This window comes from Zeus faber (genome assembly GCF_960531495.2).
Source record: "Zeus faber genome assembly, chromosome: 11".
Taxonomy (NCBI): Eukaryota; Metazoa; Chordata; class Actinopteri; order Zeiformes; family Zeidae; genus Zeus; species Zeus faber.
In genome coordinates, this window is record NC_137205.1 from 11,556,421 (window position 1) to 11,574,119 (window position 17,699).

Sequence of the window (17,699 nt, forward strand, 5' to 3'; positions counted from 1 at the left end):
AAACATACAATGTGGTATGGCTATTCATACACACTGTAAGAATGTGCAGTTCAATTTGCAGCCTTCCAGAGCAATCAATCGGCAGGATTTAACTATTCTATGGATAGATTTGTCTTGCCTCTCTTTTTACACACGTTTTTTCCAATTAACACACACACACACACAACGTTGTCAGCAGTCACTTACATGCTATCCAAAAATAGCCGAGTAATACATGTGGATTTTCTTTCCGACTTGAGAACAAAATATTCTGAAACCTGTATGTAAAATGAAAAGTCCAGGTATGTTTAATATTGGCAAAATATTTTTGTGAGTTTACAAGTCTTTTTTTAATTTATTTTATCTTATTTGTATTGTCAATTTGTTCACACAAATAATTTTGAGACAAATTTATCTCCATACTGTTCCTACATGACTTTCTCCCCAATACAGTAGACAATGAGCAGTTCTGCATTGATCGTCCCAAGGTTCTTAAAGCGCTCTGGAATTGCAATCGCGAGATAGAGAAAAGAAAAATAACACCTTTGGCCAGCAGGAGAGGAATAGCTTAGATAATAGTCACAATACACTGACCTTCAGCATTCAATCGTACCTCACAGTGACTGGTGTGTGGTGTCATTACATGTGATCAGAGCTGGAGAAGGATCATGTTTTTTTCACATCCAATGTATAAAATCTGTAATGCCACTACCAAGCATTTACTGAAGGCTGCAGAAAACAGGAAAGCAAATACTGTGTCGCAGTGTCCATATTTTGCATCCGCTATTTTTTACGGTTTACAAGTCAACAGTCATTTGCCAACAGTTAGATAAAAAGCCAGACACATACCAATGCTGATACTGATTCCTTTTCTAAGCTTTTAACTGTAACTCCACATGTTGCTCGTCCTGAGCGAATTCCGTCCACTCGCAGTATTTCACTTTTTCTCTCTTTCTCTCACTCGCCCCTCGCACCCTCATGTGCCTCTCTGCTCGCGAGCTTCTTTTTAATCACTTCTGTCACTCGGCTAAATGCGTTTCCTCTCATCTCCTCTGACCTCTTCCTTACCTCTGCGCACTCTTCTTTTAACTCCCGTGTTCCCATTTATCCGTCCCCCAATTCTCGCCCTCATCTTTCTCCCCGTCTCTCATCAAGGACCTTCTTTTTGCCTCTTGTTAAAACAGCTTGCTTCTCTTCATCCGTCCCCCCTCTTATCTTCCCTCTGCTTCTCACCCTCTCCTTTCTTCTCCTCTCCCCTTCGTCCTGTTTCCATCTTCCACTCCTTCGCTCTCCCAACCTCTGCTTTCCTTTCATCTTCCTCTCTCCTCTCCCCCTCCTCTGCGCCGTCCCGCCTTTAACCGCGTCCATTACTCTTCTCCTCTTCTCCCTTTTTTAGGATTAGACCCCAACTCTCCGTAGCCCTCTCTCTCTCTCTCTATCAGCCTGGCCTACTTCGATGTGTTCGCTCCCACTACGATGGAGAGGCGTGGGGATTTAAATCCCCTCACTCTGTCTTCCCACGTCTCCTTCTGTCTCTTGTGTCCACCCTGGTCTCCCATCTTTTCAGCTCTGTGCGTGGGTGTGTGTCTGTGGGTGTGTGCAGTGTATTAGATTGAAAGTCTGTTCCTTTGATAATGTTTATCTAATATCCAACTTCACATCCAGTTGCAGATGTCAGCAGATATCTAATCTATTACAGATATTATATATTCATATATTCTTCAAGAATTAACAAGTGTTTTATTTATTTTACCTTTATGCTACCAGGTTAATCTCATTGAGATTCAGAATCTCTTTTACAAGAGAGACAAAGAGAGCAGCAGACAATTTTGGAGAACACACATAAAAAGCACAACGCTACAGGATAAAGCTACTTCAACACGCCAACACAACTCCCACTAACTTGATCTGAACTTATTTTTCTCAATTTAAAAATAAATCTGAGCCTTTCAAATATTTGCTTTTTAATTCTCCAGGTTGTGCCTCTGACTGTCATCTCTTTCTCCCTCCCTCTCTGGTCCTCCCGTAATGCCGGCGTCTCTCTTAGAAGCACGAGCTCTTGCTGCGAGTCTCCGTCAACTGTCTGAGCTCCCTGCTGGGCTTCCTGCGCAGGAGGAGTCCCACTACAGGTGCCTGACAGAGTCAGCAGGAGGGTGTGTGTGTGTGTGTGTGTGTGTGTGTGTGTGTCTGTGTATTTTAGGAAGTCTGCCTATCTCTCCGACTTTGACAACCTGCTGTGGATTAATCTAAAAATAAGAATTTTTAACAGACCATTTCTTGCCGATCACCCAGCTGATTGTCTCACAAGCTTGAAAGCTCCATAGGATAACGTGGCTCTTCTTCGGTTCCCGTGCTGCAATTCTTCTGTTTAACCCGAAATCCCATGAAATTGAAGCCAGCAGGTGTTCGTCTCTTTAACGATCTCTAAAATCCTTTAATCGCTCAATTCAACACAGATAACTATACGTATTTTGGAAAGCGCTTGTGTTATTCCCTGTTGACGTTCAGGTCTTCCAGAAGGTTTTTACATTTTATTACTCAATCGAAGTGGATGCCACAGTACATTTTCACTATTCACAGGCATGAAAGGTGGTATTTTTTACAACAAAAAAGTTCCGTGGCCGGGGAAGGAGTTGAGTCGAATGGGATGTAAGTGAACTGAATCGGAACCGCCCTGTAAGCTACGGCACCTTCTTTCGACTGCTTTCCTTCTAGCCCAGCATGTGGCGTGTCAGCCCTGGAGCCGAGGCCTCCTCCACTTGCTCCTCAACTCAGGAGAGAGCAGCGTGCTGCACCCCGCCACCCTCACCTTCATCACCCTGGTGAGCCCTCGGGCTCATACCTCAATGAGTATCTGAGTAAACATTGAGGAGTGTTCATACAGTAGATTCCCACTTTCACACACGGCAGTCGAATGAGTCATGTAAGTTTTTTATTAAAAAAAATATTGGATCGGATGATTGGGCTAATGATCTTCTAGTTCAGTTTTCAGTTATCTTAGCTGCTGATTCACTAAGCGTGGTGATTATTGTAGCACTGTGATTTTGTGAATGTTATACATTATGATGAATTATGATATAATTCTAGATTTATTCTATGGATCAAGGGTCAAAACAATGAAGAGTGTGTGTGTGTGTGTGTGTGTGTGTGTGTGTGTGTGTGTGTGTGTGTGTGTGTGTGTGTGTGTGTGTGTGTGTGTGTGTGTGTGTGTGTGTGTGTGTGTGTGTGTGTGGGGTGCAGCTCCTACAGCAGGGCAGCGGGGCCGCAGTGTATCAGTCTGGCCTGAGCCAAGTGATGGAGGTGGTGGAGGGGAGGAGGAGTAAGATGTTGACAGCGGAAGCAGCACAGGCACTCAGGCTGTTCCTCACACAGGTACAGCTTCACCTGGACGCTAGCACAGCTAAACACACACACACTCACATAATTCCACACACTTTGTTAAAGTACAACCAGGAAAACACACACATAAACCAACTAACTAGAGCAAATGAATATACAAATCTCCCATACCCAAGCCTTAAAATGCACAATCCCCAATGAACATTAGCATCCCTCCGCATTAACAGTAAGAGAGGTTCACCTGAAGTTCACCTGAGCTGTAGTTTGAAGTTCGTAGCTGTGGGCATTCATTCCTCTGTGGAGAACAGTGAGGGCAGAGAAACATCTGACGCTGTGAAAAAGGAAAGTTGGAGCCTGGATTTATCCTATTCCACGAAAATACAACAGTGCTTAACACTTCTGCCGGCAGTAAAAAAAAAACGTGTTTCAATTCGAGCGCTGGCAAAAATGGCTCATCTCGTTCAGACGGGCAAAGAAATCTGCACTAACGTCCTAACTGCCCCTAAGCCGTGGTTTTGGAGTGACACTGTGAACAAGTGTGAAATAAATACTGGCAAGGGACAATCAGTGGAGAAGGAAGGCGATACACACACCGTCGGCTTTGAGAGACACACATTTACTATTTCCTTTCGACGCGATACGTCATCGCTCAAATCTTTTCTTTTTAAGACGGTAATTAAAAACATGTTGATTCAAACTAATGGAAGCATGGTTTCAATAACCCAGCATTTGGAGAGCACACGTTTAATACACGTTTCACGTATCACATGTCAGTGCTTCTGAATTGTCAGTGTATGCAATGCCCCAAGCATCAGTCGGAGCATTCCTGGGCGATCCCAACGCCTGGCGAGTGAGTCTAATCAGTTTTTAGTCAATACCCTTTAATATTACATTCATATCGAAGCCGCTGTGTGTATCACTAGCAACATTTTATTCAAGTGTTGAAATTAATATTTCAACACCTTCTCCTTCACAGCCCATATTTCACGGTTGCAACATTAAGGTCTGGTTGCCAGGACACAAATTCTCAAAAGTTGTTCAGTCAACAACGGATATTTGATGACGTAAATAAACTGAATTAACTGATTTAGGAAATTAAACTTAATTATCTGGAGCAAATTTTCTGACAAACATGCCGCCACCTTCCGGGTGGTTTGCCAAAAGTTAGGCCACGCACATCGGCTGTGGCAAACGCAACTCTGGCTGGGATCAAACCACACCCACGTAAAACATTTTTTCACCTCTAACTACAACCCTTTAATGTTTTACATTTCATGCTGCTGCACACACACTATCTCCATTCCATGTGGACTCAAGATGGACCAACACTGGACACTGTAACCACCCTCACAACAGATAGTATCAGCTTCTTCAGGCCCGGAGGATAAAAAAAAATGAAATTCTGTTCTGGTTGGTCCTGACACAGGATATCACAGAAATACATGATGTTTTGGAAACGGAACACCACGATTTGATTATTCTAAAACATTTTTGTGGTATAATTTCTCCTCATTAAAGTGCAGGTTTAGGAAATACAGAATTTGTTGCGCTTCTTATCAGTAATCACTGACTTCTCTATGAGGTCTGTGAAAATATTCCACTAACATGTAGTATGAAAGCTCCTCTTATTGATCCTACTAATATTGCCAATTATATAATACAATATTATATATAATTATATCGGCAAAAACGTACTAATGGATCAACCTTGCATCCCTTCTTCCTTTGTCTTGATAAGAAAATGACTATACCTCAACTCCACAGGATAAAGGATTATCTCTAGATGTAAATGTCATGACTCACTCAGGGTGGTGCATGAGGGTGGTGCTGATGGATGGATGCCAGTGGGCGGGTGGAGGCTCAATGAGCTGCACCTGTGCCTAGTTAACCTGAATAATCAGGCTGGGGTTTGACTGAAAAGCAGGAGGATGCTGCTGCTCGAGAAGCTACGGAAAAATCTGAATACCGTATTGAAGCAGAAATCACCCTTGCTCGCCCGCACACGCGAGGCTTCAGTGTTTTGTTCCGTTTTGTCAGTGGGCTAGAATCAGATCTCACTTAATGAGGGAGCGCTCTCTGTGCTCATTTGTCATAAATCATTTGCCATCAGACAGCCTTATTGCTGTCTCCCTGTGTGGCCTGATATAGCTGTCAGCTCTTGGTGTGAGGGTGTGTGTTAGTATTGGTGTGGTTGCTTGAATCTATATGACATGTCACATGCACATGCTTTTAGGGGGTGTGTGTGTGTGTGTGTGTGTGTGTGTGTGTGTGTGTGTGTGTGTGTGTGTGTGTGTGTGTGTGTGACCCGGTGGTCCGTGCACGGGTTGTGAGCAGCTAAGTCCCCTGCTGCAGCACCTGTGTGACTGGCTGGTCAGAACGGTGCAGGTCTTAGAGGAGATTGTCTTTTTCATCACCACAACTACCTGCAGACTTAATAACTTCCTCCGGAGAGGAACCTGTATGCCACCTTTCCCCGTCCCACTCTGCCCCTGTCTCTCTCAAAGTTTTATCTTTGCCGTTGTGTTTTCTGAGATAGATGGAAACATATTCTAGGCAGGTGTACAGTTTGTGTATCTTATGTATTAATAAATTGGAAACAACATATACAGGAGGATGGGAGACTTTGCATCTGATCCGTTGTTTTGGACATCCAGGCATTGACGGTTTCACTTATCTTCACCACGTCCTGTTTGACTTTCCTCCCCTACAATCCCCCTCAGTGGACTTTTCTCCGGCTCCGTTGAAATTGAAATTACAAATGCTGAACAACTATTTACTGATACAATGTGGCCAAACAATGGCTGAGTGGTGGACAAATGGTGCCATGCCATTGTTCTGACGGCCCATTATTCTGAAGAAAGTCAGAAAAACGTCCCATTGGACTTGGACGACACCCTAACCCTAACCATCTCAATGTTATCTCCCAACCTTATACCTAAACGTCACCATCTCTAGATTTTACCTAAACTTAACAATCTCTTACCCAACATTTTGCGGACTATTCGGGTTTTGGAATAATGCACCATCAGATTAGAGAACCACCTCAAAATAAATGACCACTTCACCTGTTGTAGACTCATTTTGCAGTATGTGGGGTCAGTCTTTTCAAATTCATTAGTGTATGGGTAGCAAAAACATGGCAGGACGTTTATTTTGTGAACCTGGAATTACACACCACTGGTAAAACTGACTGTGATTGACTAATTAAAAATTACAGTCAAAATAAATTCACAAAGCAATTGCGCGGCTTCTGCAGCCGCTAAATCTGCGGAAATAACAAAAAAAGCAAGCGTGTAATTCACAAAGCACCTGCAAAAGGTGGAATTCACCGCTAACTGCGCTGCCACGCAAATAGCGTCTTGTGCCGGAGTGCTATTTGCGTCTATATAAATCAGCTATTATTCATACATTTGGTGCAACATTGGCCCCTTCCCATCCAAATGAGCCTCGTAACAAATGGCGTCCAATTTACAACCACCGGTGCTAATAGCCACACGCAGTTAGGGTGACGCTATTACCGTCTGCAGAGAGCTGGTGGTAACTGCGCGAGACCAAAAAAAAAGGATCCGCTGTGTGATCCTCTTCTCAGAGCTGGTGCAAATGAAGCACATCTATAAGAGGTGAAACGCCCAGACTTTGCAGTGTTCTGTAAATAATATTTTTTAATTAATATTATTTCTGTCATGGCATCCGAAGGTAGCGGAATGGGTCCGTAGTGGTTTTCAAAAAGCACTCCAAAAGAACTTTGAATACTTTATTGTACAAAAGTCGTTACAAACATTGTCAAAAGTAATTCTAGAAATTCCTATTGAACTCCAAAGATATAAAAAATTTAAATTATAGGGAATAAGTGGTCAAAACTGGCATGGAACCACAGATGGCATCGAACCTGCAGGACCATGGACAGCTCCGCAGGCCGCTGGCAGAGCAAAATATATTAAATCAACTGTCATCATTTCTGCATTGTAATGTTTCGATTCAGAACTAGAATTTCTTCAGTAAAGATATAAATATATACACATTTTATTCATGCAATCAATGAATAAAATGTGTGGGAAGAGTATGTTTCATTATAGATTTACTCATAATATTTAAATGTTTTTTAGTCACTGCACATCAACCTAAAATTACAAAGTAAAACCCAGGGTCCCCTGACCCCCCCATCCCATTATGTGGAGACCCTGTTGCGCATCTACATGTAACGGGATCTAGCTGTACATGGGGTGGCAGTTCATTTTCAATTTCCAAGGGCGTCACGTTAGCAGATTCAGCCATCTTGGTAAGATCCCTCAACGGCGATAGCGAAAACAAAAGACCGTTCCGCGGCAGTCATCTTGGTGTGTCAACGCCGCTCCTCTGCATCGTCATCGTATTAAACCCGCCCCATATTGGATAAACGGTTGCGATTGGCCCGACCCCGACAAGGTCGGGTGGAAATCTGTCTGAATGGGAGGGTGGCCAGACGTACTCTGCAGAGCAAATTAAACATGAGCTGTAGATTAATCTGGTTCCCAGGCTAGATGTGAAGCTGAATGCTTAAGAAAGTGCAACAAAGGCCCTTTTTCAAGATTTTGAGATTCAGAAGATTTAGAAAGGATTCAGTTGCAGTATGATTTTGCGCAATATGTTTTTATGAATCAAATATTTGACAGCAGGTGATCCCTTGTGCCCCTCTTGTAATCTTTGGTGTCAGAATAGGGAACCACCAGGTTATCACTGTTAGCCAGACAATAATTGTCAGTCAATTTGTCAGACATCTAGTTTAAGATATTTAAACATAACCTGTTGGATCTGTAAATTGCACTGTCAATTCCTCAAACATACCACGCTATGCAAAGGAACAATGGTATCTTCCTTCCTGAACAGTGTATCGGTCATAATCAGGATGCTGAACTAAACATCTAGCGACACGGTAAAGCTGAAAACCATTACTCATTTAATCTGTTCTAAAGATCACCTCTGCTAATGTTCATGCATGTCATGTTTTTCTATGGCCTCTGTGCTGTAATACACCGTATACCAATACATTCCACACTGTCAAACAGATGATTTTACATCTTTCAGTACACACAGCACTACTTGTTTCTGCTCTATTGTCTCTTGTCTTTGTTTTTTTTTTTGTTTCTTCTAGAACACAGCAGCCTCCAGCCTGATGTGTGTTTAAATGTGTGGCAAGGTTTCAAGGCTGTTTCTGCAATGCCTGGTTTATTAATTAAGAAGCCGTGTCGTACAGCCTGCTACAATTTGAAGGGGGTAAAAAAAAGTGGTTTATAAGCTTTCTGGAAGTAGTAATTGGCACCACTGGGACAAACACAGTGGAGACTTTAACCCGTTCAGATTAAACGACTTGAATCCTTTGCCACTTGATTTCATTGTCCTCTCTTATTATCTTCCAATTTTTTTTTTTATTCTTAAAGATGATACTTCGCCTCAGTTAGGAGGATCTTATCAGTTATTCATTTATTTCAACAAAGCATGAAAGTAAGCCTTTGTGCACGTCGGGGCAGGTTTGCACTGAACGGAAGAGAAGGAATATATATATACTTTATATATTTATACATTTTCCTACTCTGTTTGGTCTGGGTGGTTCATTCAGGTCCAGAGCAGCAGTGTTCTGACGGAGGAGCTCAGACGGAGAGCAAGGACAGCGTTGGAGTTTCTGGACTCCCAGACCCATGATGACGTCGACCTCAGCCAAAGCCTTCCCGCCAGCATCATGTACCCTTTATCTGAACTCCTCCATAAACACCTCTGACCTGCACACACCACACAGCCAGGCTCCACACAGTGTGTCGGAACATAGAAACACATTTCAGGAATACCTTTATGCACGCCAGACACTTTAATTTGGAACTTGGATTACATAAAAAACATTTTTGTAAATGAATTCATGCAAATTAGCCTCCTCCCTTTACACCACGTGGCTTACCGTCATTTGAATGGCTGCCAGAGCGTTTTGTATCGCTACTGATGGAATCTCTTCGGGTGTGTTGTATAACAGAGAGGCATTCTAAACATCGACTTCAAGCTTCGGTACATCTGTAATGTTGAGAGGCTGCCGCTCGCTCGCTCGCAAACACAACATTCTCTATTATTAGACTGTATTTCTCTCCCTCTCTGTCTCACATCCAAGCCCTGCTTTTGTTCCTCCTTGACGGTCCTCCTCAGGCGTGTGGGAGACCTGTCCATCTGTCTGTCCGACTTTACCGTATCGACGGGCAGATCCTCCGGGGAAATGCCTGTGACTTTTTAGAAGAATTTGGGGGTGTTGTTGTGTCTAACTAATTGTCGCCGCATTTGTTGATTTGATTTGCAATATTCTGGTTATTCTGTTCCAAAACCAGCACTTTGCGCCACTTGTTTGTGATGTTGCCCGCGTATTTATTTATTCTGAGCGGGCCATTTATTAAAATAATATATTTTTTAATTTATTATTTATAATAAATGCCTTTATATTCGGGGGTCAATAAAAACGTACGCACTCTTTTAATCTCCAATGTCTATACCACTACTGTGCACATTAATAATGTGCTGAGAGGGGGAATGGTTACGTGTGTCACGGTGTGTGTACCGTTCTAATTCTTCCGTGCGGAAACCACAACCCTCCCGGCTGTCATTCGTCCAAGACCAACCAGCCGGTGCGATCGTGGCGCTGGCAGAGTGGAGAGCCGGGCGCCGCATGTAAATCGACATTTCCGACCCCAGACCCGGCGTCGGCACCTGAGGATTGTGCAAATCCACCGGATTCGGAGACGGACCCTCACATTTGCCGAAGGCGGCAGATTAAATCGCACTTGAAGCAACATCGTCCGCTGAAGCGCTTTCGCTTCTGGCGCCGCTGCTTCTTACTACGCGGTGAGTGATCCGAGTTTGACGTCCAGCGCTCACTGCATGCTTGACTCAGTTCCCCCGTTTAATCCGCTGCCAACACCGCTTGTCGAAGATGTCACATTTTCTTTCGTAATTATCGTGAGTCTGTTAAGTAAATGAAACTCTTAATTGCTTCCTCTCGCTGAAGGGGAACGGGGCCAGGCAGGGGACGCGCGATCAATTAACCAATGTGTTAATTGACGGTCCACGCGGTGGTTTTCCGTCCGACATCTCTGGTCATCGCTGGCCGCCACCATCACGCATGTCCGTGCAGTGCGGCTGCATGACTGATGGCTGCGAGCTCCACGGATGGAGCTGGAGGAGAGAGGGACGATGTGTCAGAGTTTGAACCTCGAACCTCCCACGACGGGGAACGGGGATCCCTTCCCCTGTCTTGTCTGTCCAGCCTCCGGCGACGCTTGTTCACATTTACGAGCAGTTTTCGTCCCTCGATTGTTGTTTTTTTGAAGGCAGTTCTTAGTGATGAGGATCTCAATATTTAGTCATGTGTTCAAAGTGAGCTGCCAAACCCTGGCCATGAAAGCAGATGATTAACAAATGCAACGTAATAGATATTTAGACGGTACAGTCGGGTCTTTGTTAGTATTCTCAAGTGTTATTATTCTTGGCACATGCAAAAACACCAAGGGGGTTTCGGCCAGAATACATTTTCTGCTCCAAAAGGGGAAGTATGAAGCCTTCAAGTAGAACTGCTTTGCAATTACAATTCCCCTCTGCAGATCCCTCAGCCAAACCTGCGCTGCTGTGACAGGTCCAAGTCTAACCCGAGTTCCCCACCTGGAAATCAGTTGGAAAGCATTTGCCAGTGTTTTAAATGGGGATCTATCCATCTTCTAAGGGAGAGTATTGAGCATTACAGCGCCTCATGTAGGGCTCCAGGTCTAATTTAAGGCTACATGCTTCAGCAATTACCAGGCAAGCTGATGTATGCACGACTCTAAATTGTTTACAAAAACCATAATGATATTGCGGTGATGCCTCCATAGCATTGCAACAGCATGTACCTGTAGCATGCATGTTAGTGCCCTATCTTTCAAGGATCTCATTTCCTCTCGTGTTTTCGGTTCATGTTTCGGTTATTAAATGACCAAAGCTGTCACTTGACACATGGTCATAGCACATAGCGGCACAGTAACCGAGACAAGGTATATTCATCAGCTTATACACGTGTTTCAATTTTTCATCTCACCTCAAATATTTACACAGATTTTCCTATGACTCATTTTCTCTAGTGGTCCATGTTATGAGGTTGCTCACTCAGCGGTAATGGACACATTTAGAATCTCACTCCCGTGCTGCCCATGCCTTGTTAGAGATGATTGATCGCTTCTTGTGTCCTTCTAATAGTGCCTTCTAAAACCTCCGAGCTTTGTCCTGTCACGGTCAATGCCGCTGGATGTGTGTTGGCTGTATTGAACCGCGCCAATACCGATGACCTGTCACACCTTACACCTTACACTTCAGTCAGTCTACCCTGTTTTGCACTTGGAACCGAAAAAGGTGTGCTGTATATATGTGTCAAAAAGCCTTTTACTAGAGATTTCGCCCTCTGGACAGAGAGCGAACACCCTACCCCGTCCGTTATCGAGACATATTGGGCTACTTGACCAGTACTTAGGGGAATTTAGTGCAGGGTATTTCTCAGAATAGCTGGGTAGCTACCCAAAAGGTGTTCTCAGAATGCATAAATTGCTCTCGATCGAAGGTTCTCTGGACTCAGAACACTCAGACACAGAAGTTGGTCCTTGCCGTAGAGGTTTGTAGTTGTTTTAGGTGCTGTTTTCACAGGGAACTATTCAAATTTTATTTTTTTTTTTTATGTATACACACACACACACACGCACACACACGGAAACCCCGTCTGAGGTTGAGCCAGCTGTGATCGCGGGAGGAGTAAGTCAGTGTTCTTTTGGAGCTCGGTCTTGCCACACTGTCCATTGGCGGGTCCCCAGATGAACTCCTGCTGCACCGTGTCTTTCGACAGTCATAGTACCACGGTGTCTTTGGACAGTCGGTCTGCTCGCAAGCGGCTTGGTGCTCCTCCCTGTTAACACACTCCAGAAAGGAAGACGAATGGGAGTGTAAACCTTTTAGGATTATATTTACTTTCCATTCAGATATGAACATGATTGTCAAAGTAATTGTAATTCCCACCCTGAGAGTTTGAGCACACACGGAGACGCAGGCGGCCAGTGGAGCGTTGGTTCCACAGTGGAACACTGGCGTCCTGATCCAGTCTGATTTCAGGATGAGCCGCTGGGCTGCGGAAGGATTCATCTATCAAAAAAAAGAAAGTCCCCAGTGCCCCCTCCCATCCTGGTTGGTGCCGCCTACCGGCTGCACTTAGGTTATTTTCCTCCCAGTCGGCATTGTGACATCCCAATCAGCTGTAACATTGTGACATCCTTATCGGTTATTCGGACTAACACTACATTTGGGGAAGGCAGCATTATGGCATCTCCTTCCATCCGGCTCGTAATTGCCCTAGAGGAAGCAGAATATTTTCACATCCTACTGTTAAAAGTCCGCTCTTGCCTTTGGTACTTTTTGGGAGAGTGTTTATCTGGGCAGAAGACCCCCTCCTCAACCTGCGTGTATCTCTCCGTATTCCTGTATATTATCATCGGAATGGTACACGGCTCGTGCATGTTTTTTATTTAATTGAGGCTACGGTCTCCTCCCTCGACGTCTCTTTTTCTCTCCGAACATTTCCTTTGAGGGCCTTCATCAAATATTCATTTGACAAGCCTATTTATATTTATAGTCAGTGTTTATTTCTCATTTCCCACACCACCCAACCACCTGAGCCACTGCTTTGAAACATATTAAGCTGAATGCCTCTTAAGGGAAAAATAAGTTTGAGAAAGTGCTTTGGATGAAGAGAGCAGGTATTAGAGAAAGACAGGGGTGGTAGAGATGGGGAGCGATGAAGGGGGAAGCGGAGTTTCCCCCCTTCATCCCAAAAGTTCCCCAGAGAGGCGTCAGATTGGGTCGAGTTCTAAAAGGCGCAGAAGGGGAGCGTGAACGTATGTGACCCTCTGGTGCTCCATATCTCTCCCCCGTCCCTCTGTTACTCACCTTCCAGCAGTATCACAGAGCCTCAACAGAGTTCTCAAGTATGAAAGCAACATTTTTGTCAAAGTGTCCTCACCAGCGTCACACTTCCATTTCACATGACAGCCACTCCTATTTTAGAGAACTCCTATTTTACAGATGACAAGTGCAATCTGAGTCGGGGTGCCTCAGCGATTGTTTTAACCCGAAACCCTGTCATCTCTCTTGTCTGTGCACAGCCAACACAGAAGAAGAGAGGGGAGAGAAAATAATAATAATAATACATTTTAAAAAATGCCTCTCCGCTGCCCCCCAGTGACCATGTGGAGCGTGTGCGCCGCGCTCCTTGCGGTGGTCGGCACAGTCCTCACCTCCTCGGAGCCTGAGACACACAGACCCAAACATGACACCAACCTGGAGATCTGTATCCTTTGGGGGGGGGGGGGGGGGGGTGTGTGTGTGTGTGTGTGTGTGTGTGTGTGTGTGTGTGTGTGTGTGTGTGTGTGTGTGTGTGTGTGTGTGTGTGTGTGTGTGTGTGTGTGTGTGTGTGTGTGTGTGTGTGTGTGTGTGTGTGTGCACGCGCCCTTATCTCCTAAGCGACCAGCCTCTGTCCTCCTCCTGAACCCTCTCTTATCAGACAAGCGACTGTTCGAGACCAAGAGGAAAGACCAGCTCAACGCCCTGAAGAACCTGGTGGAGCTCAACGACATCAACCAGCAGTACAAGATCATAGACATCATGCTCAAAGGACTCTTCAAGGTTGTGTGTGTGCGTGTGTGTGTGTCTGTTCACATCCTGTTTTTATCTTCAACCCACAAGGCTTGAGAACAACAGCCGGAGTGAAACGCTCACAACTCCAGTGGTAACACAAAAAAAAAAAGTCCCCACCCCACTGTAATGCATCAGTGATAGTCATTTCCAAGCTTCTTGGCGCTCGCTCATCTTCTCTCAGCGGCCAAACGGAGAAATGACGCACTTGAAATGTGAAATCCGCCGATTGCTTTCATCAGTCTGTTTGCCCGCATACATTTGAATGTTAATTTGGGGTTGCTCTTCGGCGCGGCGTGTTCTGCTCGGAGGCTTTGTTTCACTCCGGGCCGCGGTTCTCCCCCCCCCCCCCCCCCAGAGGATTGGCTGTCTGTGTGTCTGCGCCACTTTCTCAAGGACAGTCGGCGCAGTCAACCTTCCTGCGGCTAACCCACGCCCTCAGCATTTCTATGCGTGTGTGTGTGTGTGTGTGTGTGTGTGTGTGTGTGTGTGTGTGTGTGTGTGTGTGTGTGTGTGTGTGTGTGTGTGTGTGTGTGTGTGTGTGTGCGCAATCCACACCTCCCTTCTCCATCCAAAAAAAAACCCCAAACTATTTGAATGTGTTGTGGGTATTCTAGGCACGTATCTTGTTTTGGAATTTGGCCGTCTAACTGTTCCCGTTTGATCCTCGATTTATTTATTTTTGGTCAGGCTGAGCTAAACTGTCTGGGTGAACTTTCTGTTTTGCGATGATTCCGTCAGGTTCTGGAGGACTCGAGGGCCGTCCTGGTGGCGGCCAACATGCAGCCCGACAACCCCTTCCCCATGGATGACAAGATCAAAGAAGGTTGGCGTCACGTTGTTCCTCCTGCGTCTCCCATGTTTGTTTGTTTTTTTTATTGTTTGTTTTTGGGGTTCCCCCCCCCCCCCCCCCCAATTTCTCCCTCTCTCTCTATTTCTCTGCCTCCCCTCAACTCTTATCACCCTCCTGTCTTGCCAAGCAGTGCTATCTCGCAACATCTCGGGCTGTAATCGTCTTGTTTGGGCTGCTTATCCTGCTCTTCTCTCTCTCTCTCTCTCTCTCTCACTCTCTCATCCCTATTCCTCCTTTTTCTGGTGCGAGCGCCGGCTTCCTTTTAATGTAACTTTTCGGCTTGAAGGCCGACTGCGTGTTTGGGATGTAAGTCAGAGGTGTTTTGGGGGACTTTTTATTTTTGCCATGAAATCAAGCCGCGTACCTCGACTTTCCTCTAACAACCTGGAACACCCATTTGTTTAACCGCCATATTCACTTTCTTATTCCCATGGTACTTACCAGGTGCTTGGGTTGCTTGAAGTGCTTGAATTACGTCCCCATAAATTTTAAGTACTGGAATACCTTGAAAATAGCCCCTTTTGTACTGAAGTGCTTTAAAAGTCCTTAAAAAAAACACGATAATTGATATAGTGGATATACTAACATAAATAATAGACAAAAGGAAGGCGTTTATATCATATTTAATAAAGCTTATATTTAAAATGTATATCTATTTTGCATAAAGTCCTTGAAAATTAAAAAATAATGCTTTAAAAAAAACAAAACGTACTTGAAAGCCCTTGAATTTCATTTTGTCATGCCAGAATGAACCTCCTGTTCCCCTTCCCTTCCCCTCTGCCAGCTTCACCTCACCCGGTAACTGCCTTCCTTCTCCTCCCCCCTCTGGCCGCGCAGCGTACTCCCACGTGGTGGAGAACACGGCGTTCTTCGGCGACGTGGCGCTGCGCTTCCCCCGCATCGTCCACCACTACTACGACCGCAACGCCGACTGGGGCGGCCTGCTGCGCTGGGGGCTGCGCTTCTGCAACCTGACGGGCGTCTTCACGGGCGGAGCGCACCAGCACGTCCTCACGCTGGTCAGAGACCAGCTAACCTCCGACATCATAGCTTCGTATCGTGACTTTAATGTCGCTTTATGTTGTTTTCGTTTAGTTTAGTTTTGAAATTTGGTCGTCGGTGGACAATAATGAAACAGGGCTATTTTGAGCAAAGCTGTATTGCCAGTAACAGTAGAAAGGAGACGCCACACATTATAGAATTCAGTATTTTAGAGATACTGTATAAATAAAGGAGGAAAGATTCTGTAATATGGAAAAAAATCAAAAAAAAAAAAAAACTCTTGAGAAAGGAACAGAAGAAAGCTGATTACATATTCACAGCCGGCTGGCGCGGTTGCATCAACGCCGCCGTTTTGTCTTTACACTGCGCGCTGGCCCACTTTTGTCGCTTGCGTCCTTTCAAAGAAATGTTAATTCTCACACCCCTGCCTTTCCCCTCCTCTGTGCTCCGTCATCCTGTCTTTCTCAGATGTCGCAGGAACTGGGGATAACGGAGAAAGCGCCGGACTTCACCAATCCGTACCGCACGGAGCGAGACGACGTGAGTAAGACGCCATCGGCCGAAACGAGTGCGCAGTAGCACACCGGGGTTCTCGCCGGGTCCTTGAGGTGTTTGAATTCCGTTCTCAGAAATTGGATGTACTGGAATACCTTAAAAATGGCCCCTTTTATACTGAAGTGCTTGAAAAGTCCTTGAAAAAAAAAAAAAAGGCATAATTGAAAACCTGTGGTCTTCCCCCTGGTTTTCTTATTCAAATGTAATAACCATTTTCCTGAATTTAAATGACATAGATGATGCCAGGGAAATGTAAATTTAATACAGCATGGTTGGACACTTGAGATTAATAATCGAGATGTGTGTGTGTGTGTGTGTGTGTGTGTGTGTGTGTGTGTGTGTGTGTGTGTGTGTGTGTGTGTGTGTGTGTGTGTGTGTGTATACTAATAATAATAGACAATGAGATTGAGATTATATTTTAATGAATAAAGATCACATTTAAAAATTGGTTGTTTGGTATCTTTTTTTTTTTTTATGTCCTTGAAAATGAACCCTAAAACACACACACACACACACACTCTTATCTCCTCCATCACCTTATTACTCTGCAACAACATGTGAGTTAATCACAAATTTACATTACACATATGTCCCGTATAAAACCTCTCCCTCTCTGCTGCTGCCGCTGCAGGTGCTTCACACCGCCGAGGCCTTTCAGAAGATCCTGAGGGAAGAGGAGAAGAGGAGGAGAAAGGAAGAGAAGAGGAAAGAAATCCGCAAGGGGCCCCGCATCTCGCGTTCCCGCACCGAGCTATAGTGCCCCCGGGAAAGCAGAGCCGGAGCCGGAGGGGGGGGGGGGGGGACGACGATGACAACATGGAGCACATGAGCCGCCCGCAAGGGGATGGCTGGCTTGAGCTCCAGCGACACCCGGAAATATAGTGTGGAAACCAGTTACTCTGATCGAAGAACACGAATAAAAGAAAGGCTTTTGTTAGCAAATCAACAGCAACAAAAAGAGAGCACGACTTTGCCGAGAGTAGCTTCCATCTCAGGCCTCCATGAGCTCACCACACTCTGCCGGAGTGAAGAACAGAAATTTAAGGATGGGTGGGGTGCGGTGGGGGTCAAGGTTAAGTTGGAGCGGTGTCTCTTTAATAGGATTTGATAAGGGAAGCTCATTTTTGATAACTTGAGGATTACATAGCTGTACTTTTGAATATCATTCATTTTAATAATGGGGGGAAAAAAAGACTCAAATCATGGTATTATGTCTTGTCTGGATTCGCTGAGGTGTGGAGGTGTGTACTGCCCATAA

At 44.9% G+C, this 17,699-nt stretch overlaps 2 protein-coding genes across 2 annotated transcripts in view; both read left to right on the forward strand.

Annotated features, from left to right (window-relative positions):
• The window catches only part of mei1 (meiotic double-stranded break formation protein 1), a gene marked incomplete at both ends in the record, with an annotated part of 73,179 nt that extends 64,106 nt beyond the window's left edge, over window positions 1-9,073 (forward strand). The window contains 3 exons of the mRNA XM_080009587.1: window positions 2,027-2,108; window positions 2,695-2,801; window positions 8,915-9,073. Of these exons, the coding sequence (XP_079865713.1) occupies window positions 2,027-2,108; window positions 2,695-2,801; window positions 8,915-9,073 (348 nt within the window). The remainder of the gene's footprint in view (window positions 1-2,026; window positions 2,109-2,694; window positions 2,802-8,914) is intronic.
• Window positions 9,074-10,024: 951 nt separating this feature from the next.
• Window positions 10,025-17,204, forward strand: ccdc134 (coiled-coil domain containing 134). The gene is made up of 7 exons (XM_080008988.1): window positions 10,025-10,173; window positions 13,580-13,687; window positions 13,901-14,022; window positions 14,773-14,857; window positions 15,722-15,903; window positions 16,355-16,426; window positions 17,073-17,204. Exons 2-7 carry the CDS (start codon window positions 13,585-13,587, stop codon window positions 17,196-17,198), a joined length of 690 nt encoding a protein of 229 aa, XP_079865114.1. The 5' UTR covers window positions 10,025-10,173; window positions 13,580-13,584; the 3' UTR covers window positions 17,199-17,204.
• The last annotated feature ends 495 nt before the right edge of the window (window positions 17,205-17,699 follow it).

Coding starts and splice junctions, on each gene's coding strand:
- ccdc134 (XM_080008988.1), top strand. CDS start 13,585: ATGTGGAGCGTGTGCGCCGCGCTCCTTGCGGTGGTCGGCACAGTCCTC. Junction 13,688..13,900: donor TGACACCAACCTGGAGATCT/GTATCCTTTGGG, acceptor CTCTCTTATCAG/ACAAGCGACTGTTCGAGACC. Junction 14,858..15,721: donor GGATGACAAGATCAAAGAAG/GTTGGCGTCACG, acceptor CTGGCCGCGCAG/CGTACTCCCACGTGGTGGAG.